This window comes from Lycorma delicatula, chromosome 1 (genome assembly GCF_047948215.1).
Source record: "Lycorma delicatula isolate Av1 chromosome 1, ASM4794821v1, whole genome shotgun sequence".
NCBI lineage: Eukaryota > Metazoa > Arthropoda > Insecta > Hemiptera > Fulgoridae > Lycorma > Lycorma delicatula.
In genome coordinates this window covers 262,098,596-262,125,440 of record NC_134455.1, presented here as the reverse complement: position 1 = coordinate 262,125,440, position 26,845 = coordinate 262,098,596, and the positions used below count along the sequence as shown (strand labels likewise).

The 26,845-nt window shown below is 32.8% G+C and overlaps 2 protein-coding genes across 4 annotated transcripts in view; one reads left to right on the top strand and one right to left on the bottom strand.

The window, feature by feature from the left end:
- Positions 1-12,451, bottom strand: part of Br140 (bromodomain-containing protein 140) — a 139,672-nt gene extending 127,221 nt beyond the window's left edge. For all 3 annotated transcript variants that reach the window (XM_075376577.1, XM_075376594.1, XM_075376586.1), the window contains exons 1-2: positions 12,294-12,451; positions 1,606-1,808 (exon numbers count right to left, since the gene is read on the bottom strand). In XM_075376577.1, coding sequence (XP_075232692.1) covers positions 1,606-1,807 — 202 coding nt within the window. In that variant the 5' untranslated portion in view covers position 1,808; positions 12,294-12,451. The remainder of the gene's footprint in view (positions 1-1,605; positions 1,809-12,293) is intronic.
- Positions 12,452-12,711: 260 nt separating this feature from the next.
- Positions 12,712-26,845, top strand: part of mbc (dedicator of cytokinesis protein myoblast city) — a 220,438-nt gene continuing 206,304 nt past the window's right edge. The window contains exon 1 of the mRNA XM_075376562.1: positions 12,712-12,855. Coding sequence (XP_075232677.1) covers positions 12,807-12,855 — 49 coding nt within the window. The 5' untranslated portion in view covers positions 12,712-12,806. The remainder of the gene's footprint in view (positions 12,856-26,845) is intronic.

The following is a 26,845-nucleotide window of genomic DNA, read 5'->3' as shown; positions in this document are numbered from 1 at the left end:
CGTCAATCTCGAAGTTTCTGCTGAAAAGGGGGGTTGACACCTATTTAAGAAAAATGCTACAGTCCTATCTTACCAGGGGCCTATCATCACATTTAGCACCACTGGTGAGACCACATTTATGGTTGATCAGGATGTACAGCAGGAGATCTACACTCAGACTCTCCATTGTGGAATATAGTTAACAACAAGGTCCTGAGGGTGTTGCACCAGTTGCCTTTGCTGATAACTTGGTTCTGGTTGTAGTAAACAGGACTAAGCAGAATGTGATGGCCAGGAGCAGTGAAGGCATTGGGTTGGTGAGAAACTGGCTGACTGATAAAGGGCTGAAACTGGCTCTGGATAAGATAAAGTTGTTGACCGTGGCTGGAAAGCGAAAAAACTGGAGTGTATCGCCTTCCAAATGCAGGGTTCAACTATAGGATTTCGGCGAGTTGATTATTGGCCGATTCAGTTCCTGTCTGGTAATGGTTGCTTCGTATGTGAATAAATATGTGTGCATATACGATAGGTCGTACATATATGCTAGGGGGCACAATGAAGACAACTTTTGCCCATGCATGTCATTTTCGTTTGCAATATATGACAGATTAAATGGTGTGATGTGTGGCAGTTATGGGTCCTATAGATGCAAACAATATAGTTATTGTCATGCTTGCAAGCACTAAGAAGGCATGCTGTCTACAAAATGGTGAGAAGCATTATTGGAGGAAAGAAAGTGGAGGAGTAAGTTTGGTAGATAGTCTGCGGGAATAGATATCATCCGTCTGCGTCTGGACGTAGATGTTTGTGTACCATTGATACCAGAGGGACTCTCTCACTTCCTTACTATCTATTTCCAAAAGATATTCTGAGATACCCACTGCATACTGTGTTATGTTTATGGCAGGTCCGATCTTCCTGTAAAGGAGGCAAGAACCTGACACAACTGATCACACGGGCAGGCAGTGTCAGGTAGAGATTTCCCTTCCTCCAACTTAAAAAGAATTATTGATGAAAGATTTCAACATAAAGTAATTAAAGTTAATAATATCACTTAGAATGGTCAAAACAATATTTTGACAACAATAATTATTTTCTATAATCAAACAAGTGGTTGGTTGGATACTAATTTGGTTTCTTGCTATTTGGCACTAAATTTTATCCTAAACACTTTTACTACTTTCCCTCCCTCAATTACCTTTTTTTTACATATGGTAGTCTCTCTATCTCTGTTTCCATCTTCTACACTCCCTTATAGCCAAATAAATAAGCCCAGAATATTTCAGTATTCTTAAATATAATATATTTTTAAATATATTAAATATATTGTTTTAAAAAAACATATAAATAAGTTGTTATAAAAAATTGCACAAACAATAAAAAACCAATGATGATTATTTCTATCACAACAATATTTTCTTTACAATCACTACTCCAGCAGATAAAGTAAGAAATACATAGCCTACCAACTTGACTACTGCTTTAAATAATATAACTGACTGGAGATAGTAAAACTTCTTAAAAGTTGCCAACCAAAACTTCTTAACCATGCCAAAAAAAGGACAAGTAACTGTCAAAAATAACAATAAATCTAATTACCAGAAATAATAAATAACATGAACTTACACTTTTTCGGTGAAACAGCAACTGGAGCAGCAGGTGTACGAAGTGTTTGGGGAGCATTGTGATCAAAATTGACCAGATGATATTGCAAGCCACACATACTTTTATAAGACTTCCCACATTCAACTACAGGGCAAGTATATGGTGGTTTGTTAGAAGTTCGAAGTTTACGGCAGAATTCAAGTACATCAAAATCCACACCCATTCTGTTAACAATATTTAATTTTAAAAAAATATAAATGTAATACTTTATAAGCAGAAAAAATAATTTCCAAGGAAATAATATACTTCCGTATTTTCATATTTCTATTTACTTTCTCTTTAGAGTATAATGAAAATTCAAAAAATGCTACTAGCAGCATAAAATGTAAAAAGCATTAAATTTATTTTATGTCCAAAAATATTATAATTTCTATTCAGATGACTTAAATTTTGTCTAGGGTCAAACAGCACCATACCTTGTTTTCTTGGATATGAATAGACATTTTTTATCTCCATTAGACAAAGTAAGAAGAATATCTGTCAGTGCCACTTGTGATCCATAAACAACATTTTTAGAACAATGTGTTAACACATTTTCAGATAAATGAGAAGAGAATTATGGCAACTTCATCTGTTATTCCAGCTTCTGATGCTACTTCCTTCCATTACTTCAAAATGCTTTATATACATATAATAATTTTTCAGCCTTCGCAAAGTACAGAATTAGAGAATACTCTTACCTTTACTTTTTCATGTTCAAAATGTTTATGGGCCTAAGCCCATCTTCAGGGATTTTTTTTAATAATTCTTCATTTTTACATTTATACATTAAATTACAGGTTTTTACTTTTATTTTATAGAAATTGTTTATTGATAAAAAAAATAAAAACATTTTTAAAAAAATGTTAGAATTCAGAACAAATATTTGTTCAGTCATGGGAATGAAAAAGTATCACACTAACTCTTAATTTATTAATATCTTATCTTTGTACTTAAATAATTTAAATAACTTTTATAACAACTTCAATCATCTTAATAAGAATGTTCCCCATCAAATTATGTTTGCAGATTTATAAGGCTGAATTTACGTATATATATATAAATTTTTCTAAAATTTCTAATTCTTTATTACCATTTTTATGTTCAATACTTACTCTTTTGATTATTCCTAAATTATTTTCTCAAATTAATTACAATATGATTATTATTTATTAAATGGTTTTATATGTATATATTGTCACCAATTGGCTTCGACAGCTCGTTGTAATTAATAAACTTATGGTAGCCCTGAGAAGGGCTGTTGTCGTCAAATGGCTTCGACGGCTCGTAATTCATAACCTTGTGGTGGCACAGTGCCGCTATGGTGGAAAAACTGCATGGTCATCTGCACGGCGGGCCACAGGATAACCCCAGCGGCAAAACACTTCCTCCTCCAAACAGCTGAAGATGGTATCCATGACAGTTCGAAAAACGAGCCTAGTCTCTACCAGCGTGAAAACAGCTCAGTCGTCACCACTAGGAACCTGTTGCCTCGTTTCGTTTCTGGGTATGGACCGATTAAGTCAAATGCGACATGCTTCCAACAAGCTGTAGGCCTCGACGGTCGCTGATTGTCTGGTGGAGGGTTTGGCACTCGTTTGTAGCGGGCGCATGTGTGGCACTCCCGTATATACTGCCGAACGTCCTTCATAAGGCCCGGCCAAACGCAGAATTGGTGGATCGCCCGCCAGGTCTCTTCTGCTCCTGGATGACCGGCTTCTGGAGCGTGGTGGAAATGTCGTTTGACAGCCAAACGATTGCCGGGTGGGACGTACACTCCCACTGGTTGGGGTCCTGCCCTAGTGCTGCGTCCTGCTGTCTTTACGATGCAGTCTTTGTCCACTCTGAGGTGGGTGCCTGGGTCCAGATTTGGATCCTGGCGTAATTGTTGGCACTTTGGATCGGCTTTTTGTGCTTCCTGCACCTGTTAGAAATGGGAAATGGCGACTTCTTGCAGTCGGGGTGTAACCGCTCTCTCTTCTTGGCCGCGTTCAGTCGGGTGTAGTCTATCTTCATCCCGCACCATTTGGGATTTTCCTCTTCTGCCGGTTACCTTGATAGCAAATCTGGTAGTTAATTTCCCAGCCAGGATACTGCTCTAATGTAAACTTGAAACTTTCCATCAATAAGGTCCAGTGAGCATATTTTGTTTTCTGCCCGGTGGCCTTAGCCATGTCAAAGCCCTGTTGTCCGTTCTGAAGATGAAAGTTCAATCTTCGAGGTACAGTCGATAGCGATTGATTTCCCACACTAGGGCGAGACATTCGAGCTCACTGAAGTGATATTTCTTCTCTGCGCCTGAAAGCTTCGTGCTGGCGTACGAGATGGCTTTTTGCTCTCCGTTCTCGGCTTGCTGGTAAAGCACGGCTCCCAGCCCTAGCTGGCTGGCGTCGGTTTGCAAGTCTGTAGGAAGCTTTGTATCTTGCCGAGATAACTTCAACGGTCTGCTGAAGGCCTGTCGAACAGCATCGAAGGCTTGCTGCGCGGTGTCTGTCCATTTCCAGTGTTTTCCTCGTAGCAGGTCAGTCAGCGGCGTGGAAAACTCTGAGAATCTTGAGATATATTTTCTCGCAGCCAATTACAGGTACCGAGAAACTTCTGCAGCTCCTTTCTTGACCCAGGAGTCTTGTGTTCGATGATGGCACGTAAGTGTTGCTGCTACGGAATATTGCCCGTAGGTGTGATTGCATGGCCCAAAAATGACTCCTCGTCTCGGCCAAATTGACATTTCCCCAAAGAGCACGTCAGGTGGTGAAGTTGTAGGCGATCAAGAACCAAGTCTAGGTGGCGTAACTGTTCTTCCCTGCTACTTTTATAAACAATATTGTCGTCAAGGTAGACCAGGCACCACTGGCGGAGGAGGCCAGTGAGAACTTCCTGCATTAGAAGCTGAAATGTACTAGGTGCATTTTTCAAGCCGAACGGCATGATTCGGAATTTGTATCGGCCGCCATCTGGAACTGAAAAGACTGTGAAACGTTTGGCTTTCTCCAGTTGTATCTGCCAATAGCCACTTTTAACGTCGACTGCTGAGAAGACGCGGGCGCTTCCCAAGTCTTTAATAGTCTCATAGATCAGTGGCAGTGGTGAGTCCACATCTTCCGTGATGTCGTTTAGGCGCAGGAAGTTTACACAAAACGTGAAGAGCCCTTCTTGTTCTCTTATAGTATGTTTCTTTTCTTCGCTGTACCGGTACATCGGTAAGCGAAACGGCCGGCTTCCTTCCCAAAGTCGGATCTCAAGTACTGCGACCGAGTTGGTTGCAAGGAAGTGCTGGGAAGTACTCCCTGGTGCCGCTTCAACACCGTCTCCAATCTTGTCTTTACCTCAGGGGGTGCTGTACTTTTCACTGCCGACCAGTCCAGTTTCGATGCCACAGGTTCGGGTCGATCGTGCCAAAAAACCGTTTTGCGGGTTTCCCTACCCAGATGGAGGCAGCCAAGACTGTAATCCAACACGGCTTGTTGCTCCTTCAGCCAGTCGTGCCTCTAGATGATTTCTTCCCAAAGTCCCGAAACTAGCAGAAGCGTTTTAGGAATTGTCGTGTCGCCGCAGAGAAGCTCTATTTGCACCACTCAGAAGATCGTACGGCAGGAAATAGAATTCACTGCTAGATCTATCTTGATGTCTGTGTTGGAATTGACTTGCCACGGTAACAGCTCAGCTCTTCCAAAGTTGAAGCTGGCCGCAGAATTTATGGCCGCTTTCGTGAGTCGTCCTGCTATTTCGACAGTGATTCTAGGGATGTCTGAGCCTGGTTGATTGAGGGTCCCGGTTGGCTCCACAGCCGGGACCCTAACTCGTTTTTCTGCTACGACTTCCTTATTGGGCAGTCCCTGTGGAAATGGCGCTCCGGGCAGTCACGACATCACACAGCCAAGTTGCTTCTACGTCGAGTTCCTTGTCATTGTTCTAGCCACGGAAATAACCAGTTGAAGCTTACCTACTCTGTCCAGCGAGCTCCGTCCAGAACTAACGCGTTTTTCCTGAGTACTCTTTAACATTGTAGCTTGGATCTCCTGTTTGTCTGCTTCAATGATGATGGCCCGAAGCAGCAGGTCAATATCATGGATGGATGCCGCTCGCAGCGAAAGTCGAATCTGGGGTCTGAGCTGCTCAATAATATTGGTAGGAAGATAACTTCACTACTGGGAGCTAGTCGGTGAATGAGTTTCCTCTTCTGCAACAAGAAAAGCTCCGCCGGTTCATTAGCTCCTTGCGTTTTTCCGTAAAATTGAGACCAGAGCTTGGCAGTAGTCTGCGGGCGGTTATATAGATGCCGAAATCGGTCGATGAACTCGAACTAATCGAGTTGTAGGTCTTTGTATTACTTGGCGCAGAACAGAGCCTCTCCTTTCAGCTGCCGTTCGACGTACTCGGCCCATTGCTCAACAGGCACTCTCTGTTTTTGTAGCTGAGTTTGTATACCGAGAGAGGAACAGTTTTGGGTTCTCATGTGGTAGACCGCTAAAGACTGCGATTAACAGGGAGGGGGGGGGGGGAATTCTGTACGGACGCTCGCAACCAGGTAGTCAATGTTGTTGGGCGCCTTGTGTGTAGGCTCTGTCGGCTAACAAGTGGTCGGCAGAGACGTGGCTATGTCCAGTCTTCTTCGCCCGACATTGTGCGCCACTTGTCGCCGAATAGCTTCGACTGCACGTGGCACTCAATAACCTTATGGTAGCCCTGAAAAGGGCCGTTTTGTCGTCGACTGGCTTCGACAGCTCGTTGTAATTAATAACCATATGGTAGCCCTTCTCAGGGCTACCCAAAAAAATGGCTTCGACGGCTCGCAATTCATAATCTTGTGGTGGCCGCAGCACTGCTATGGTGGGAGAACTGCGCGGTCATCTGCACGGCGGGAGTGATGCCTGTGTCAGCGCATACGCATACTGTGCGGCAGATCACATCCAAGTTGCTACCGTGTTCGTCCGCCGATATTAAATTAGACATATATGTGGTAACAATACAATCATCAGCCACTTCACTATTTCACTAAAATCTTGATCCTTCATAAACATTTTTGACTGCTACCTTTCATATGATTAAAACAATGTTAATGTCTCTAGATAGTAATTTTTTTAAGCAAATGGCAAAACTGAAACTTTTAAATAGCTCTATGATGTTATTGCGAACTGCAATATCTCATTTCTATTATTCAAACACATACAAGTTGCAATTAAAGAAACAAGTAGTAAACCCAATGTATATTATCAGTTTTTTGAATTCGTATTTTGCCAACATTTAAACAAGACAACTCATTTTCCAGTTTGGCTTCCTTCTACACACACAGTGCACCTACTAAAAACCTTGCCCCTCCACTTGACTATTCTTCCCTTTGAGTCTCTACTCCTTCTTTGTCACTTTCATTCATATTTTTTCTAGCATCTCCAAAACACACTTGTCACTTCAAAACGTTAACCACTTAGCCATCCAGTTGTCGCCATCAATTTCTGGAGAATTTTCACACCTTAGAAGATGACCAATTAAGTTGTGAGTCTTTTATCTGAGTAACAGTTTTGTCTACAATTTTACAACTGTCTTTCAGCTCATTCTAAAATTTTTAAACCCAGAAAGATCAACATCCACTGTCAATATAATTAAACTTTTCAGGACTTACTTTTCATTCTAATGCTTGAATAAGAAACTGCAGCAGGCAACATCAGTATTTCTTCTTCAAATCCTCCTAAACATTTGGACTGATTGTATTAAACTTTTGATGGTTGGTGTAGGAAATAGAACATAAATGTCACCAGATTGTAATTTTTTTTGTCCAGATGCAAAGGTAATCATCCAGAATTAAAGTGGCCTCAGAAGAAACTCATTTTTCTTATTAAGTTTTTCTATTTGCAGTGCAAATTCAATTAAAAACCACTCTATGAAAGTACTGATGTTTATTCAACCTCTTTTCTGGTTTGTGTAATTTCCAAATAGTGCAGAGGTGATACATTTTTAAATGCTCTGGGACTTAGCTGACTTATCTAAAAGTTAAAATTATCTGCCTTCTTTGCTTCCTTAGTGACAAAAACTGCCAGTTCTCTTTTATGCAAAAGCATCTTGAAGAGCAGCATTTTATAAATGTGCAGGTTTCACCAATCCTTCTAATTATTTCTTGAATAGAATAATGGTTGTAGAGTTATGAATATTTTTATGCTTTTGATATTTAGATATCAGATGCCGTATCTCTCTTCTACCATCTATCCAACCACCCACTAATTATAGTCATCTTTTTTAATTCATAACTGAAAAGGATATATTCTTTCTATATCAGTTTGCTGGGATTTTTTTTTTTACTTTGCTGATTAAAACAAAGAAATAGAACCTCTCTACTTTCTAAAAACTAAGTTCAATTCATGGTTTTTCTCTGTTGTGATTGATGTTTTGAGGGCAATACTCAATTTGTTTACTCGTTTTTTTCCAAATGCTTAGTGTTACTTTTCTGTCACATACTCTCAGGCAAGATGTATAGTCCATTCCTTAACTAGTTCTTTTAATTTCCAATAACGTATTTTCCATAGGAATATACCTTCACTTTTTTCAGCTTATTATAAAATTTAATTTAAAATAATAACTAAATAAAACAACATATATCAGAAAACTGTGATGAATAAAAAAAAAAAAAAATACAGTACTAAGTATGTTGGTACTTAAAAGACACAGTTATGGAAAGGAAGTCCAGAAATTAATAACAGAACTTTACAACAGATTCAAAATGGTAATTTTGATTGAGGAAAAGAGATGGGCATTGAAAATGGAAAGACAAGGATGTTTTGTGTCACTAACACATTTCAACATAAAAATTACCCAGAAAAGCATTAGAAAAAGCAAAGGTGTCATAATGGGATGAAAATGAATTAATAAGTTTACAGATATCCAATCAGTATTGGAAAAATCACAGAAGAAATTGCAGTTCATGATTGAGAGTATTATGAATGAAAAAAGAATTCAGATTAAGATAACACAGAAAAAATAAAAGTGATGAGCACAGATAACATGTTTGTTATCTGTTGTTGATAACAACAGTTAATCTGTGCTCATCACTTGAAGTATTAATCAATACTTTAAGTAATTAATTAGTATATCACTTGAAGTAAAAATTCCAAAATAAGTAAGTTATTTAAGTATTAGTGAAGTTTGGTGACTTGAAATAGAAGCTGTATGAAGACAGAAATTCTATAGGAAAATAGCTTTTAAAATGGTGAATTTCTGACAGTAAGAATCCTACTTGAACGAAAGACTTTCTGTGGGGTGTAATGTGAATATGAATGTAATTTATCAACAGATAAGATAAGATTGGAATGGTTTTGAAAAGTAGTTTTACAGAAGAATGGAATGATGAACAAATTAGAAAGTAATGTATTAAAGCAAATGGGAAAGTAATAGAATTTGATGAAGATGATAACTAAAAAAGGGCATCTTGGTTGGGACTCATTCTCCACACAGAAATTGTCTTCAGTGAAGGGCATAAAGAGAAAAATGGAAACAAGGAGATGAATAGAAAAAAGAGGATTAAGAACTTTCAGATATTAAGTAAGGAAGCAGCAGTAAGAAAATTAAGGAAAATGTGCAATCAAAAGCATTCTTTTAATAATTTATTAGTAGAAGTCAGTGATGGCCTACAAAAATAGTGATAAACAATCCTAAATTTAGAATTTGGTACATTTGTATAAAGTAAATCACAGTTTTGCTGAAACCTCTACTAATGCTGCTAAGTAAAATATAAGGTATTTTAAATAGAAAAGATAAACGCAGAAACAAACACATGGGTCCTTTCCTACAACTGGTCAACTTCTACAATTTTTCAATATTTCCTAGTGGGATACCAGATGAAAGATTCCATTTTATCACCTGGAGATGAACAATGTTGAACATAGTACAATGATTTATGTTATACTAGAATTACTAACTAAATAATTATCTTACTAATAAAATTAATTATAATAAGTTACATTAACATATTGCCTAAAATTATGTCATTAAATAATATTAAGCAGTCATATTAAGCAAAAAGTATTAATTACTTAATTTATTGTTAAAAAAATGTAATTACATCAACCTAAAAATAATAAAAAATATACAATGTTTAGTGTTATAATTTCCAAAAATATGGAGCATAATTTACACACTACTGATTTCTGAAAACTGATTAAAATACAAACAACCCAACCTCTTTAAATTGAAACCTAGCTGTAACAAAATGATTGACCTTTCTTTTTGCATCAGTCTATTCTGTTTTGAATGATAAAGTTTTTTTTTTAAGGAGTCCTACAGTTTGTCAGCAGTTAGCCCTTCACTACCAAGAATGAACTGTCTCTTCATATTCCAAGCATCAGAACTGAAGCAAGATAAGGAAAATGTGAGAAAAGAAAATTACCCTACAGGGTAGATAGGGTTTACTGTCTTATGGAGCCTGCACATTGTGTGAATTCAGTATCGTTACATTTACATATAAAATTTTAACTCTAATATTGATTTATTTTTTAATAAGAGACTTTTCATTTCTAAAGTAACATCTTTTTTATAGAGATAATTATTTCATATATATACTAGTTGGCACGTGTAGCTTGGCAGTTTCATCAGAAAGAGAGAGATATGGCAGGATAGGTCAAACAATACAATGCCATACCACCAAATGAATAATTCAAAGTGTACTGAAAACAAGTTACTAAGGCAGAATTTATAAATAAAACAAAATGATTATTTTAAATATATATACAAACAAAATATGGAGAAAGGTACTACTAGTAATAGCTTGGGCAATTTTGACCAGTCTTATTTAGCGATTAGTGAGCAACAAAAACCTTTACTCACTCACTATCTCACGCTCTCTCTCTCTCTCTTTCTCCTTACTTCTCTCCACAAAACTCTTAACTTTAACTCTAACCTCTTTTTCCACAGAACAGATTAGAATCTGTACAAATCACCATAACTTACAAAAGCAATTGCTAATTGACTAATGCAGCGGAAATTTTGACCTTGCATAGGACAACCGCTGTCCAAACCTGCCTTCTAACATTTAGATCTTGAGTTTTACAGTTCCTAAGCATATCTACTATGGTATACTAAAGTATGAAAGGAACTGAAGTTGATCAAGTAATTACTCAGGATTAATTATGAAAAAAAATGTCGGCACTGATGACAAAGTTTCATTATCTGCCAAAAAAATGTCATTTATTTAGAACTATTTTGCAGCTTAGAATTTTCTTTGTTCATTTTGGAAACAAAATCGTCATCTGCAATCATTGCAACCACCATGCAATATGTAAAAACTGCATTTAGAGATAGCAAAAAAAACAACAAAAATTTGAAAACGTAGCTGTCAAAATAAGACATTGTTATCCGTTATGTACTCTACACATTTCTGATACACTATACATTTTTTTAGTTAGAATTATCTCAGTCACTTGAGTTTGAAATAGTTTTGTCACAGGTTCATTAAGTAAATATTTTCTCTTTCACAATTACAAAGTTCTTTAACACTTCCAAACAGTTCAATTTAACTAGTAACACTAATTAAAATTTTACATTTTAATTAATTTTTTACATATAATACAATGCTCCAATTATAAAAATCTATGATTCACTGGTTGTAATTCACATGCAGTGCATTTTAAAATTTTGTTCTTTTTTCCTTCCAACAGTGTACTATAAACATTATTGAAAAAATATAACCATAAGGATATGTGTAGCTTTGTTATCTACTCAACAAATCCAAACCCACTATGGATGATCTACAATGGTTAACATGTTATTGCAAGATTTGAATATTACCCAAGAATATGCATTAAACACTTTATCACATAATACAGGACTTCACATGAATTGAACAGGAAATTTAGTTTTGATTTTTCCTTTATTTCAACTAACTCACCACTAAAGTTTAAACTTGTACATGGGAATATTTGAAATGCAATTTTGTAGCATGAGAAATGCCATGCATGGCTGGAATTTGAACCCAGGATGCTGTATGAAGGGCTTAGACATTGCCGCAATGCCACAGAGATCAGCATATTTTTTTTTTCATTTCAAAACTACCAAAATGTTTATTTTTAAATTACACTACACAATCTGATAATATTATGTTCATAAAAGTATATATGTTATGGGTCTTTGAAATGACTTACTGACCAGTTCTGCATGCTGAGGTTGGTAGAACATGAATAACCAGTGCATTCTTGGTATCAAGGGCTATGTATGAACCAACTCGGGGGATGCTTCCTGTCCGGAGCCTGTGCAACAAATGACCTAAGTGCCTATCAGTTGCAGTTGAAGCCAGGCAAACTATTCACTTCTTCCAAAAACTATTAAATGATATTTTATTTTTTATCAGACCATTTTGTATAAAATAATGTATTATGTTCCAGTTACAAAGGAAAAACTGATCTATATATCATATACTACTATACATTTACTCAAATGTATACTGTAAATGTCTACTTGAATAAGAGGCTTAATTAATCTTCAGATAGGTTTTTTTGTATAATAATGCGTGTAACAGGCCAAAACCCAGTGAAATAAATAAACTGATTTTTACTACGAGTTTCTCCATATAAAATTCAATAACATTAATGAATGCATTTCATGAAAATAGTGTACTTTGTTTACAATATCAAAACGAACTAAAGTACGAAAAACATAAACTGTAGATATTAAAATTAACAAAAGCTTACCTGACTTATTTAGTTTACCTACGGATATAAACTTATCAGAAAATTACAGTAAATAACATTTAATTCGCCAACAACTTCATAACAGAAAAATAACTAAATAACCGAACGCCATCAGAAGTTCTGGGACCTTCTATCTAGATCGCAAGGAATGAAAATGGTTGTCGACTTTACAATTGTCAAATTTTTTTCTACAGGTGTATATATTCCAAAAAAAACTATTTGGAATTTTTAGTACTTGTTTTATATAAGTTGGTTTATATAAGTTTCCAATATGTATTATTGTTAAATGTGAATTTCTTTTGTTACAAAAACTGTACTGACATCAGAGGGCATTTTTAATTCATTTTAACAAATGTAATGGGAAATTTTGTTTTCAAACTGTTTGATAACCTGTGTGTCATAAACAGAAATGGCTGCAGTAGTGTGATTAAGGTGTTAATTGCAGTAGTTATTTAATTTAATTTTTTTTTTTTATATGATTGTATGTTAATTTTTTTCTTGTAGTAGTGAAACATGACATCTTCTTGGATTGCTGTTAAAGAAAAGGACAAGCTAGGTGTTGGTATGTATTTTAGATTATTGTATTTATTTAGTGTAACGGGCGAATTTTTAGCAAGGTAGGAGACCAAGCCCTTATTTTTTATTTTAATCTTGACGAAAAGTTATCCATCTGTAAAGTGTTAAATGTTTTTTTTCATAAAGTTGCAAAAATTAGTTTTTCAATTTGTTTTTGTAGAAAAAATGACCGATGATTACAAGTTTTCTCAATTTCTATTTTAAGGTAATACGCCTTAATTCATGTTATTTGACAAGTTGTATTAAATAATATTATCAGTATAACAAGTATTTTACTCTTCAGTTATTGCAGCATTCTTTAGCAACATGTTTTAATAGACGTTTTCTTTAACTGTAAACCTTAGGGTATTTGAAACGTGCTATTTATTAGTTTTCCTCTCACAGTTTGCCTTTACGAATGTTTATCATTATTATTTGCGAGGAATTAGTTTGGGACTATTGTTTTTATTTATTATCCCTATTAAATGTACCAACATAATGTTTGAAAATGCATTTGTTGAGAATATTTCTTGCCGAAGGTATTTTTATCACAGTATACCGAGAACCTTAGTTGCTACATTTGAATGTTTTTAGTACACTTTCTTGCTTATGTACATTTGGTTAACTAATAAGATTGTCAGGTAGGAATGAGGTATTTTGTATATTAAGAATTTTTTTTTTATCTGGTCACTTTCTGGTTAATGACATATGAATAAGATTTCCTATTACCATATTCTATACAACAGAAAAATTATCTTTTCATAATTCTTTTCTGCTTTGCTCTTTTGAAAAATTTTATTTAGATGACTACTACATCTTGTCAATTTATGACACCTTAGTTTGACAATTTTATATTTTGAATTTTTGGTAGAAATTATTTATTACTTGTCAGGGTCAGTATTCCGTGTTTGCTAATCACAGTTATAATATTAGCTCTAGAATTTTTGCTAATAAAAGGTGATATATAATTATTAAAAAACAAAAACTACATTCTGCTTATTTTCATTATATATTACAATAAAAGGATCTTTATTTATTAATCTCTGATTTTCTTGATAGTTTCCAATTTCTGCCCACAACTTTTTTTATTTTGTCCTATGTATAGACATTAGCTCACCAAATAAGGCTATGGATTAAACTACTATCACAAGGGCTATAAAGTTAAAAGCATTAACTCTATAAGTTTGGACTCAAAATTGTGGAGAATTTGAAATTGTTAAAGGCAATCATCAAACTGGATATTACGTAGAAGTATCTCTGTTTGTGAAAGGAAACAATAATATTCACAAAAATTACAGGTTTTCTTAAACTTTTTAAATAGTAAAAATGTAACACAACTTATATGAAATAATTTATAAAATTTAAATTAAAAAAAATTTTTAATTTTAAAATGTAAATTTTTTTACAAAGATGCCTAGTTTTAACTTCCTCCATTAATGCGTATGATGTACCATAACATCGGGGTAGCTTCTCCAAATTCTTATGTATTGTAGACACAGCCTAAGTCTGATAGCAGGCTTTAAGCATATTTTTTTCCAAGAGGACAAATATAAATATTGATGTGTCAATCCATTTGAAGTGACCCAAGGGTGGTTGCTTGACCAATTCAAAAAAAATTGAAGCTTACCCACTTGTTTCCTACATGTTTCAGGACCTTAAAACTATCTTTTTTAATTTTTTATTTAAGCAGTTTACCTGTGGCGGCCATTTTTGTTATGGTGTGCACAACTATTTTTGTGATTTTAAGGATTTACGTAAATAATCATAACTAAAATACTGTTGGTCCTGGAAGGATGAAACAAAAAGCAATTTAATCATATTTTCTCAAGGTAAAAGATTGGTTCAGTGGTTTATTTACCTATCTCTCTTCTTTCTATGAGAAAATTACTAATAAAATTGAACGTGAAAAACTGTAAAATTTCACTTTTGGTAATTTTTTCAAGAGGCAGGGATGGCATACACAATTTGAATTATTTTTTTTATATGTAGGTATATGTTACTAGTTTTACCATAACTAATATTAATGATGATATACTTACCCCTAAATTTGTATGAATTTTTGAAAACTAATTTTTTTTTAAATTCAAATTTTGGCTTCAAATAACTCTGATGGGGCTGGTGATAAAATTCTCAAATTTGCACAGCTTGCAGTGTTTTTGTAGATGTTTATGAAAAATTAAAAAGTTTCTTGTGTATTGTACTAATAAAAAAGTTATAACTTCTCAAAAATCATGAAAACCCTGTTAAAAGTGATATCATTTGACTCTAAATAAGTGCTCCAAGGAGGTTTCTTATCTTCTTGGCACTTTAATATTTTTATATCAATTATTGTAGTTCAAGTAGATTTGTTTGAACCATTCAACTGCAGTTTTCATGTTATAGCAGGTGCTTGAACTCATTTCCAGTCAACAGGAAAATTCATGTTGCAACATGCTCATTTAGCTTTGCAGTTAGACTGGTCAGTTACCTGTTCACATCTTTACATAGTGTTTCAAATTTCATCCTGTGTTTGGAAGTGTTTATTAAATAAATAAGTTTTACTTAATAATATTATATTTTAAAATCAGTTAAATTTTTACATTATTTTCAATTAATTTTACATAAAACAATGAAAAATCAGTGTTCGATAGGAATTTATGTGAATGAAGAGTGTCATAAAACAGTTCCAAAAGAACTCATTAAAATTTGTATATTTAATGATGAAAACCAACAACTTATTTTTTTACTTATCAATTCAGATGTCACTAATGTTTGTAAATATCATGAAAAACGTTTTTGTCAAAATTCAGTCACCTGTATCAACAGTTTTTGTTACCCTTTGAGAACTCAAAAAACAGTTAAAAAAACTTAAGACAAATAATATTAGAGCAAGCTCATAAAGAACACATTTTTCCAAATTTAGATTTAGTTCCTGGAAAGTCTCTTCGTGTTAACCATTACAAAAGTATTTTTTCTCAGCAGAACAAAGAACCATATGAATGCGAAGACCAAAGCAATACATTGCCCCACATCACAATATTGAACAGCTGGATACTGCTTGTACCATTTTGGGTGTATCACCTCCATCAAAATTGAAAAAATTAAGCACAGTTCAAAGGCCATCAGCATTAAAATTTAAAATAAATGTATCTGAAAAATTAAAAAAGAGTTTGGAATTGTGTTTTTACTCAAAAGTTTCTGAAAATGAAAATCCAGCTCAATCTTCTTCACATGAATATGATGATCTTATTTTAAAACTAAAAGAAAAATATGTTCTTGCTTCTAAAGAGGATAAGGTTAAAATTATTAGTTTACTTCCCCAATCTTTGACCAAATGTAAAATAATATCTAAGTTCAATGTGTCTGATCATTTGGTTTGACTTACTAGAGAATTAGTTAATGAGCATGGCATTCTAGGTAAAAGACATAGAACAGGAATTAGTAATGACAAAATGAAAAAAGTTGTGTTATTTTATGAAAATAATAATAATAGCAGGCTGTGTTCTGGTAAAAAGGATTGTGTTAGCGCATGTGTTGATAGTGTCAAAGTGTATAATTCCTGTTCTGCTGTGCCTTGTTCTGACAAACTTAAATGGATTGTATGTCTCCTTTAAACGTGAAAACTCAGAGGAAAAATTGGAAGATCAAAGTTCTGAGTACTCTCTTCAAAATGGTGTATCTTGGCTGGTGCATTCGGGACTCATACAGTTTGTGTTTGCCCCCACCACCAGAACATCAAACTTATGATTGATGGTCCCAAACTTAATGTCGATTGTAAGGACTTAGTAGATATCTTTGTTTGTGACAAGGATAATTACAGCTGTATGATGAATGTGTGCACCAAATGTCCAGATAAGCAGGTAGTGTTTGACATGCTCAACTTCTCCGAAGAGTATGATCTGTTGCTAGATACAATAATGTACAAACACTGAGTAACAGCTGACAGGGCAAAACTGATTCTTCAGACCAAAGATGAGTTTTTCAAATCATTAGTGGAAAAATTGGAATAGCTGAGAACTCTCCATTTCGTGTCAAAATCTCAAGTTCAGTTTTTCAAGAAGAAAAAAATAAGAATTAGGTGAAGAAGAATGTTGTTGGAAAACTGCAGAAAACTTTTCATTTCTTATTCAAGATGAGGTACAAAGCTAACATTGGGTCAACAGCCAAGCCACAGTTCACCCTTTTGTGTTCTGTTTCAAGGAAAACAATGCATTACAACACAAAAGTGTCTGTATTTTAAGTTTACTTGAAGCACGATATAGCAATATTTTATTTCTTTCAAAGACTTTTAATAGACCATTTCAAGTAAGTACATTAGAACATTAAAAAATCATCTTTTTTAGTGATGGTGCTTCAAGTCAGTATAAAAATAAAAAGAATTTTGCTAATTTGTGCAGTCAGAAAAGACTTTGTCCTTGAAGCCAAATGGCACTTCTTTAGATCATCCCATGGGAAAAACGCCTGTGATGGTGTGGGAGGAACAACAAAACAAGAGGTGGCAAAGGCTATTAAACAGTCTGATACTAAACGTTGATGAAATGTATTCATTTTGTAATCACAAGCTGAAAAATATCAAGTATTTTTTATTAAATCAGATGAGATAGCTATGACTTCAGAAACTCTAAAAAAAAATATTTTTACCACTGAAAGAGTTGTTTGTACTAGAAGCTACCACAAGTATGTTCCTGTATCAGAAGGCATTGTAAGGTGTTACTTTTCTTCAGTCTCCAAGGCCTATGAAGGCCATCTTGTGTCAAGTATTGTACCACTTTGACCTTGGAAAAATATTGCTTGTGTGTATGACGATCAGTGGTGGATAGTAGAAGTGGTAGATATTAGCCTTGAAAATGACGATGTGTAGTTTCATTTTTTCCATCCAGCTGGACCATGTACATCATTTCATAAGTCAACAAGACAAAGTGTGGGTACCGATCTGCAAAGTCCTGAGAAAGTTGATATCATTTGAACTAACCACAGTGACTGGTCATTCTCATGCAATTTTAAGAGAATTATCAGAAGAGATATCACAGCTGTTGGTTAACCACACTAAATAATAAATGTTCATTGCTACAAAAACAGGCTACTTATTTCATTAAAGAATAATTAAAATTTTGATACAATTTATTTTTTCTTCAATAGTGTTTACAAAAATAAACCAATATAAAAATAAAAATGAATTCTTGAAAAAAGATAGAGGCTACCATTGAAGTTATAGATTGGGTAAGTTTTACAAGCATTTTTAAAATAAAATTGTATTAGATTACTGGTATTGGTATTTTATCATTAATCATTTCAAAAAAAAAAACTATTTTAAAGATATTGAAAACATCAGCTTCAACAACACGAGGGCTAAATATAAAAAATTTAAAGTACAAAGAGGACAAGAAACCTCCTTGGAGCACTTATTTAGCGAGTCAGAATGGTATCACTTTTAACAGGTTTTTCATGATTCTTGAGAGATTATAACTTTCTTATTAGTACAATGCACAAGAAACTTTTTTATTTGCCATAAACATCTACAAAAACACTGTAAGTTTTGCAAATGTGAGATTTTATCACCAGCCCCCTCAGAATTATTTGAAGCCAAAATTTGAATTTAAAAAAAAAATTTTTTTTTAGATTTCCAAAGTTCATAAAAATATAGGAATAAGTATATCACGATTAATATTAGTTATGTTAAAACTACTACCATATACCTATATATAAAAAAAATAATTTAAACTGTGTTTGTTATCCCTGCCTCTTGAAAGAAATTTCACTGTTTTTTAATTTCAACTTTATTGGTAATTTTCTCAAAGAAAGAAGAGAGATAGGTAAATAAACACTAGACCAATCTTTTACCTTGATAAAATATGATTAAATTGCTTTTTGTTTCATCCTTCCAGGACTGTTAGTTTTTTAGTTATGATTATTTACGTAAATCCTTACAATCACAAAAATAGTTGTGTACACCATAACAAAAATGGCCGCCACAGGTAAACTGCTTAAATTAAAAATTAAAAAATAGTTTTAAGGTCCTGAAACATGTAGGAAACAAGTGGGTATGTTTTATTTATTTTTTTTTTGGATTGGTCAAGCCACCTGCTTATGTTTTTCGGGACTCTTTAAATGGATTGACCCTGGTGTGAAATTACTACGTTTTATGCCTGAATTCTTAAACGTCACGGCCAAGAGAACATGTAAAATCTTGTGAAATTACAAAACCACTTGCTTTTTTAAAAATGTTTAATCTCCTTAAATACAGGTAATAAAAAACAGTTATGGACAACTATTCTTTGAATTTAAGGTATAGATTATTTTTCTTCATGCTTCATTGTGTTGTAAGTTGCAAAAAATGTGTTGTATTATTAGATTAATTTTTCATTTTATAAGATTTGAGACTGCTTAAACGATTTTAAGATTCAAGTCATTTGTATCTAGAATTAGGTATTGCTTCACAAAAATTGTTGTCAAAAATATTAATTATTGACTTCATCTTAAATGCATTATCATATCTTAGGTCATAACATTGAAAATAAATAAGTAAAGTAGTTCTCCATTCATTAGGTCCTGTTTTCATTGATGTGATCAAAATAATGCTTTAATTATAAAATCTGAGGGTATTTCTCCAGCCTAATAAATTTTGCACTATTCCTGCCTTTCGCAGAAAACATCAAAATCTGCAGCTATAACATTAATTCTTACAGCTTTATTCTTGTTTAAATCTTTCATAGGTCTGTCAAACTCTGATCATAATCTGTTTTCTCCTGAATCAATTGCATAATTGAATTTTTTTACATAGATACAGAAGTAACATTATTCTGTTCAACCTCTCATTTTTTAGCAAGTACATTAATGTTCTTAATTTTAAATAATAAAAACTAATCAGTTGTAGTTTATTGTTTTAAGGGATTATAATGTAAAAATTTATTTCTAGCCTCATCTACTTGATAAATATAAAATCAAGATCATTCTCTAAAACTATTTATTAAAATTTTATGAGGAATTAGGACGTATAACAAAAATAATTAGCTAAATTAGTTAAGAAAAAAGAAATTAAAAATAATTATTGACAAATAAACTGTACGTTTGAAATTGTGTAAAACTACAATCTTTAATAGTGTTTATAAAGTAAAAGCAAAAAATACAAACCATTGCCTGCAGTTCAAATCAAAATCATAAATTTATTTTAAAACATCAAAACCATGAAACCTCTGACCCAGATTAATAAACAAATAAAACTTTAGAACAAAACTTTTAGAAAATTTAATTCTGAACAAAAAGGTGTAATATGAGTTGAATAAAACAAAGAAAAGTTAGGAAAATTCAAATTTTATTTATAAACGGTACACTAGACCAAAATGCATTATACAAACTAGTTTATAAATAAATAGTTCAAAAAATAAATCCCCCCATTTTCACATTTCTTGGCACACTTTTGTTGCTCTTTTTAGTTTTTTAGGATTTTCCTTAAGTTGCTCAGCCGCATCTATAATGCAGGCAATTAATAGTTCCTCACAAGAATGTATTTTTGTTTTGTATACAACATTTTCCATCCATCCCCAGATGCAAAAATCTAAAGGTGTTCAATCAGGCGATCTGGGTGGCCAGGAATGTGGACCTCCATGACCAATCTGTTTCTCAGGGAAATGATTTAATTGACAGGAAATGGCACAAGAGAAGTGGGGAACATATTCAAGCAGCTGTGGCAATTCTTGAAGAACGTTCAAGTAGACTTAAGCATTTAGACGGCAAGTTAATATGAACAGTTCAAACAGCTGATTATGAAGAAGGCCAGACCATACACCAGACCTTACATTGACACTAAATCAGTGTTGAAAATTGCTTTTCACTGTTTAATGAAGATTTACTTCTGCCCATGTATTTTCATTACATAAGTTGTTGACGACTTCTCAAATGAAATTTTCCTCGTTGGTAAACAAAACATACTTGTAGACTTGTCAATTTGTATTCCACCAATTACAGAGCTCCAAGTGAAGCGGACCGTTTTCTGGGCATAGATGATGAACTGGCTGGTTATGATGAGGATCTTGTATTGTTTAAGTGTCCTGAAACCATAAAATGTGGAAAATGATACGCTTACAAAGACGTTGTGTACTGACGCTTGGACTGCATCGATAATAATTTCATAAAAAATAGCGTCGTGTAGGGCAGATTGTTCGTAGCTGGTACTAATACTAGGTAGTGAACCTGCTTCGCAAAGATTGCAAAAAGTCACGTTGATTGTTTTAGGATTTATATTTTGTTTCCTACTGCAGCAGCTGTAGCATTATTATTGCACACCCAAATTGAATACCATATTCATTCTTCTGTTGTAAAGAAGTACAACATTACTTCAATGGCAAACCAATCACTTTCAAACTAAAATTCACTGAAAACCTTCGCTAACGACAGCACAGTTCACTGTACCCGATATATTTAATGTATCTTATAGAATAATTTAAACATTAATACATTATTGCGCATTGTTGATCTACTGCTGTTATTTTAAACAATTGTCTGAGTAATTTTTATTTATTTCACAATTTTTGTGTAATTTCTCATTTTTTACTAGTAAACGTTTTTACAAAAATTACAAAAAAACGAATTTGGTTTTTTTACATTAAATAAGTATTTTTCTGACAAATGTAGTAATACACTGTTATTAAATAAAATTCTAAATTTTCTTTGTTTTATTCAATTATCTTACACCAATCTATTAAGAATTAAATTCTCTACAAGTTTTGTTTAAAAGTTTTATGTGTTTATTACTCATTTAACAAAGTTTCTGTCCATCAAAAATAAAAAATATGGTTTTTTAACCCCAATTTATTGGTTTTCACCCCAGATTTCTCAAATGCTACTGTAGAGATGTGGCTCTGGGACCTATTTTATTCAATTTTTCAGATTAAAAAACTATAAGAAATCACTAATTCTGCCCCCTTAATTAATGTCCTAAAAATTTCAGTATGATCTCATTTCACTGAGATAGTCGAAATGAGAATGAAATCTTTCACTAGTTGTAACTCAGAAACAAAGCAGTGTTTCATATATATTTATAAGGCCCCTTTCCATTATTTTCTTAAGTAGAACAGGTTATGAAAGTCGTAAGAGAACTTTGTGGTACACTGTGTTAGTGTGTGTGTGTGCGCGCGCGCATATTTATTTATATTTTTTCATTGGCAATGTTAATCAATGCACGTGTGTTTTTTTAAATTTATTTGATATGTATACTCCTGATGGTATGAAAGCCAACAGTTTTTTTTTTTTTTAAGTGGGAAGTTTACATTATTATATTCAAATACTAGCTGCAGGACGTGCCATAGGCACGCCTACGCAGCTAGGCCCTCCGGACGAGTGGCATCTCGGAATGGGATTATTAGGTCTCCAAAATTAATTATCTCTTGTGTAAAAATGGTTTTATTTAAATGATGAAAATTGATCAAGGAAAAGCGAAAAAATATCAGCAAATCTTGCCATTTAAATTTGATTTAGTTCGGTTTTGGCTTCTTTTAAAGATTGCACACTCAACATTTTCCGGCAAGATCCATAATATCCGTATACAAATTCACTCAATACGAGAGCTGGAAGCGTAGATGTAAATTAAATTTATATATTATAAGCAATTTACCAAACAAATTATCGTGATTCGAAACTAACCTTACTTAACACAATAACAAAAAAGAAGTTGGCATCAAAATCAATAAATCGTTAATGAAAATATATAGGATTCAAAATTCTTTCAGTTTTGACCGTTATTGTTTATTTGATTTGACCCATGTGTTTTGCCTATATGTATGTTTAATTGTAACTACAAGGCCAAAAAAAAAAATCGCATATGATTGTAAATGTATAGTATTTTCAGTGTCGATTTATTTGTATCGAAAGTAGTTGTGTTTTAAGATCTGCTACAATATTGAATGAATGAATTACAGTAGTAAAAATTATTAACTTATTTTTTTTTTTTATTATTTTATTTTATTATCTTATGAATTTTTGGTGGGCAGTATGTTTAGTCATGTCATTTTTCTTTTTGCTCTTATTTGTTGGTGTTGCTTCATTATAATTATTGTTTATAAACATTTAAGAGAAAAAAAATCATCATTTTTTTGACTGTGAGTATGTTTGATCATGTATGTAAGCATGTTCTCAGTTAAGGGTGACACTCACACAAACAGACACATACAAATGTCCTTAGTAGGGTAGGATTTCAAAATGTATTTTTGTTATTTGTCACAATTATATTTGAGTATATAAGTGTTTATTATAAACACTGATTCTAGTACTGCTCTTTAATTTAGCAGTATGATGCAGCATATTAAAATTATTAAATAAGGATATCCTCATCTATTTCAGCTTGTTTTATAGCACTATAACTCTATAGTCCCACCTAATAGAGGTAAAATAATAGACTGTTTGTTATGTTGTTGCTTTTACAAGGCTTGTTATCTATTTATATTTTTAATCTGTATTAATTATTCATCTCGCTCTAAATAAACCATTATGGTTTTAATACTACTATTTTTGTTTGGTTAGTGGCCTTAGGTTTGTTTATACAGTTTACATAAGATTACTGTCATGAAGAAATTTCAGCAGGTGACCTACATATCTATGTGCTTTACAGTTGTCAACTTCCAGTAATTTGGTATTGGCTAGGTTATCCAGACTTAAAAATATGGAGATAACTCCTACTCAAGCTTAGATATATCATGATAAAAAAGGTGTAAAATCATGATAATTTGTTAGTAATTTAGTAGGTATGAGTCCAAAAAATGTTTTGTTATATTATAGAAAGTGTTAAGATAAAAGCTTATATTCTATTCATTGAATTGCCTACAATAACTTAATGTATCTACATTTTAATAATTATATAGGCTATTTATTTGGCTTTTAGACAAATTAAATATCAGTTGGTTTCAATTCATTAATCTATATTGTTAACCATGTGTACAAGGAATGTTTGAGTATTTCAGTGCTTCTGAAATTAAAAGGAAGATTTTCTGTTCTTTAACAGTAATTCAATTACATTAATTTTCTTCCTTGTTTCCTATAAATTTATTGCAAAATTTTGGTTAAATTATGTTTGAAACTGATTCTTAAGCCATTATATAAATATAATTTAATTTTAAGGTATGGATTACATTACAATTAAATGTCAGTGAGCCATAAATATTATTGAAATTAAATTAATTACTATATTCGATGTAGAGACCACATACAGGGGATATGAGGTTAAGTTTTGTGGTTTCAACACAAACATATGTGCACATGTGCTTATATATTTACTGTGTGAGTGTTTTTATACGTACTGCAGCCAGCAAGAAGCATGGCACTCATTCTACCACAGTGTGTGCTTTTCGTGCAATAAAATATTCTCATCTCTTTTAATTATATTGCAGTTGACTTTTGTTATGTATATACATTATCATGAATTATATATATTATATTTAAAACATACAGACATACATATATTATGTAAAATTATTTATACATTATCATTATTGTGTACTATTATTATCTAGTGCCTTCACTCCAATGTATTATCTTTCCTGTGCATAGTATAACACTACAAAATATTACATATTTATCGTAAAAAGATAATCATTTATAATTTTTTAAAAAGACTTCAAACCTAATTAAACATTATAGATATTAACTATAAGTGAGGAATGTGAAGTAAAAAGTCTGACGTTCAAAAGGGGTATGTTTTTTTAATTGGTTGTTTAAATTTTCTGGAAGTCCCCTGAAATCTAATATAGCTCTCTTTATTTCGGGACCATTGGCAACGACAGTCATTATTCATGTAACAAAAGTACTTTTCATTTGTTACATTTGTAGATAACGAGGCCAGGATGTGTTGTTAATTATAACAGAATGATGGCTAGGAACACTATCAAGGAAATGAGTAGATAGTGCAGTAGGTACAAGGGCAGTTGAGAAAGTAATTTATGTTTGTGCCTAGCGTGAAGATGGGTGGGGGATAAAGCCGCCATCTTGACATCAAAATGTTTCTACACTCAGTATGCATCAAGCTGTCATAGCATGTGGATTCTGATTTTTCTTCTTTGTTTGTTGTGAATTATTGAAATGTGCGCTTCAATAGAAAATTCCACGAGTTGTGAGGCGCATTCAGTGATTAGGTTTTTACTGGCAAAAAACCTTAAACCAGTTGAAATTCATCAGCAACTTCGTGAGGTGCACAAAGATGGAATAATGAGTGAAGTTGGAGTGAGGCAGTGGTGCAATCAGTTTAAAAATAGCCGCACCAGTGTTCATGATGACCGCAGTGGTCAGCCCAGCCTTGTAACTGATGAACTGACGATGAAAATCAACCATAAAATTTGTGAAAATCGCCGCATTATGATTATGAAACTCTCACTTCGTTTCCCTCAAATTTCACTAAGTTTACTGCATGAAATTGTATCGGGGAAGCTTGGTTATCATAAGTTTTGTGCACAATGGGTGCCAAAAATCTTAGGCAACAGATTTCTACAGAGAAGGAATTGAAAAGCTTGTGCATCATTGTGATAAGTGCCTCAATTTAAATGGCAACTATGTAGAAAAATAGTTGAGATTGTTCCTTTCAAATGTATATAATAAAATATTTTTTTTAATTGGTTGGTTTTTTTATTTCAAAATGTAAGTTACTTTCTGAACACCTCATGTATTAGCTTATAATTGATTATCAGTCAATCAGTTGATCATTCATAAGCTAATTGTAATTTACCAGTAGAGGCCAATACAAATTTAAAAAGCTTCTGATCCAGATAGCAAATCATTGGAAATATTATCTGAATCATTGCTTACTGTGTTGCTAGAATCAGTCATTAATTATATAATCACATTTAACTTTTTCAGATACGCACACTTCAGAATCCTATCTCACCAAAATATTTATCCTCTTGTATATCCAAAATAGTAAACTGACATACTTCTATGTGTAAAGTAATTGCTTACATTACCTGAAATAAGTTAATAGTATTTAAATCCAGATGGTAAGTTGAAAGGTATAGTGCTGAATTATGATCCTCTTTTTTAAGGAATTTTGCAATAAATAATTTACTACACTCAACTTTTAATGTTTATTAAAGAGTAGAGCTGAGGTTTTAGGAAATATCAACTGAACAGAAGAAGTTCAGTTTTGCTAATGATGTAGTAGGTATTTTGTTTTTTTTACATATTTGAACTTGGAACTTTTTCTAATTGTATATTGTGATAATATATTACCAATAGCTTACTAAAAGATTGAACTGAAGATTAGGAAGAAAATTTTCATCCAGTTTAAAATCATTATTTTTTTTCTTATGATGTGATAATTCCTAGTGTATGGCTGATCTTTCCATAAGGTTAAAGTATAATCTTAAGGATGAATTTCGTAAGATTATAAGCAGTTGCCCTTTTACTATCAGTACTATTCTTTTGATGGTTCTGACATAGATTTGTTGGAGATCTATAATGACCAAACATTTGACTAATCCATCAACACACTGGGTAGATCTTTGTTCCTATACTTTCTTAATTAACATTTCATCAAACCATTTTTTTAAATTTTTTCCCACCCTTTCTTTTTCTATCAGACCTTTTCCTAACAGTTCATTTTGTGTTTTTCTGCTTGAATAGTAATTCTTTCAAGAAAAGTCTTAAAATTTTCCTCAAAAACAATACCTGCTTCTTGGATAGCAGAATGCAATAGCTGGTACACAAATACATTTTTTAATTAAAGTGTTGAAAAAAATATAATATTTGATCATCAAAATTTTTATCAGAATTTTATTTTCTCATAACATACATGAAATAATCCAAAAGTACATTGAAGGCATATCAAAAAATAAAATTTTTTTAATAAATAGTCTCATAAGAAACATAACATAAATACTTAGATAAGTAATATTAGATAATACTTAAATAGTAATATTAGATATATCTAATATTACAAAGTAAATTAAAATTTGTCTAAAGCATACTCTTAATCATCTTTCTGCAGGGATTTAGTCCTAAATCTATTCCGTCCATCAAATCTTTATGTTCCAATCTTGTGA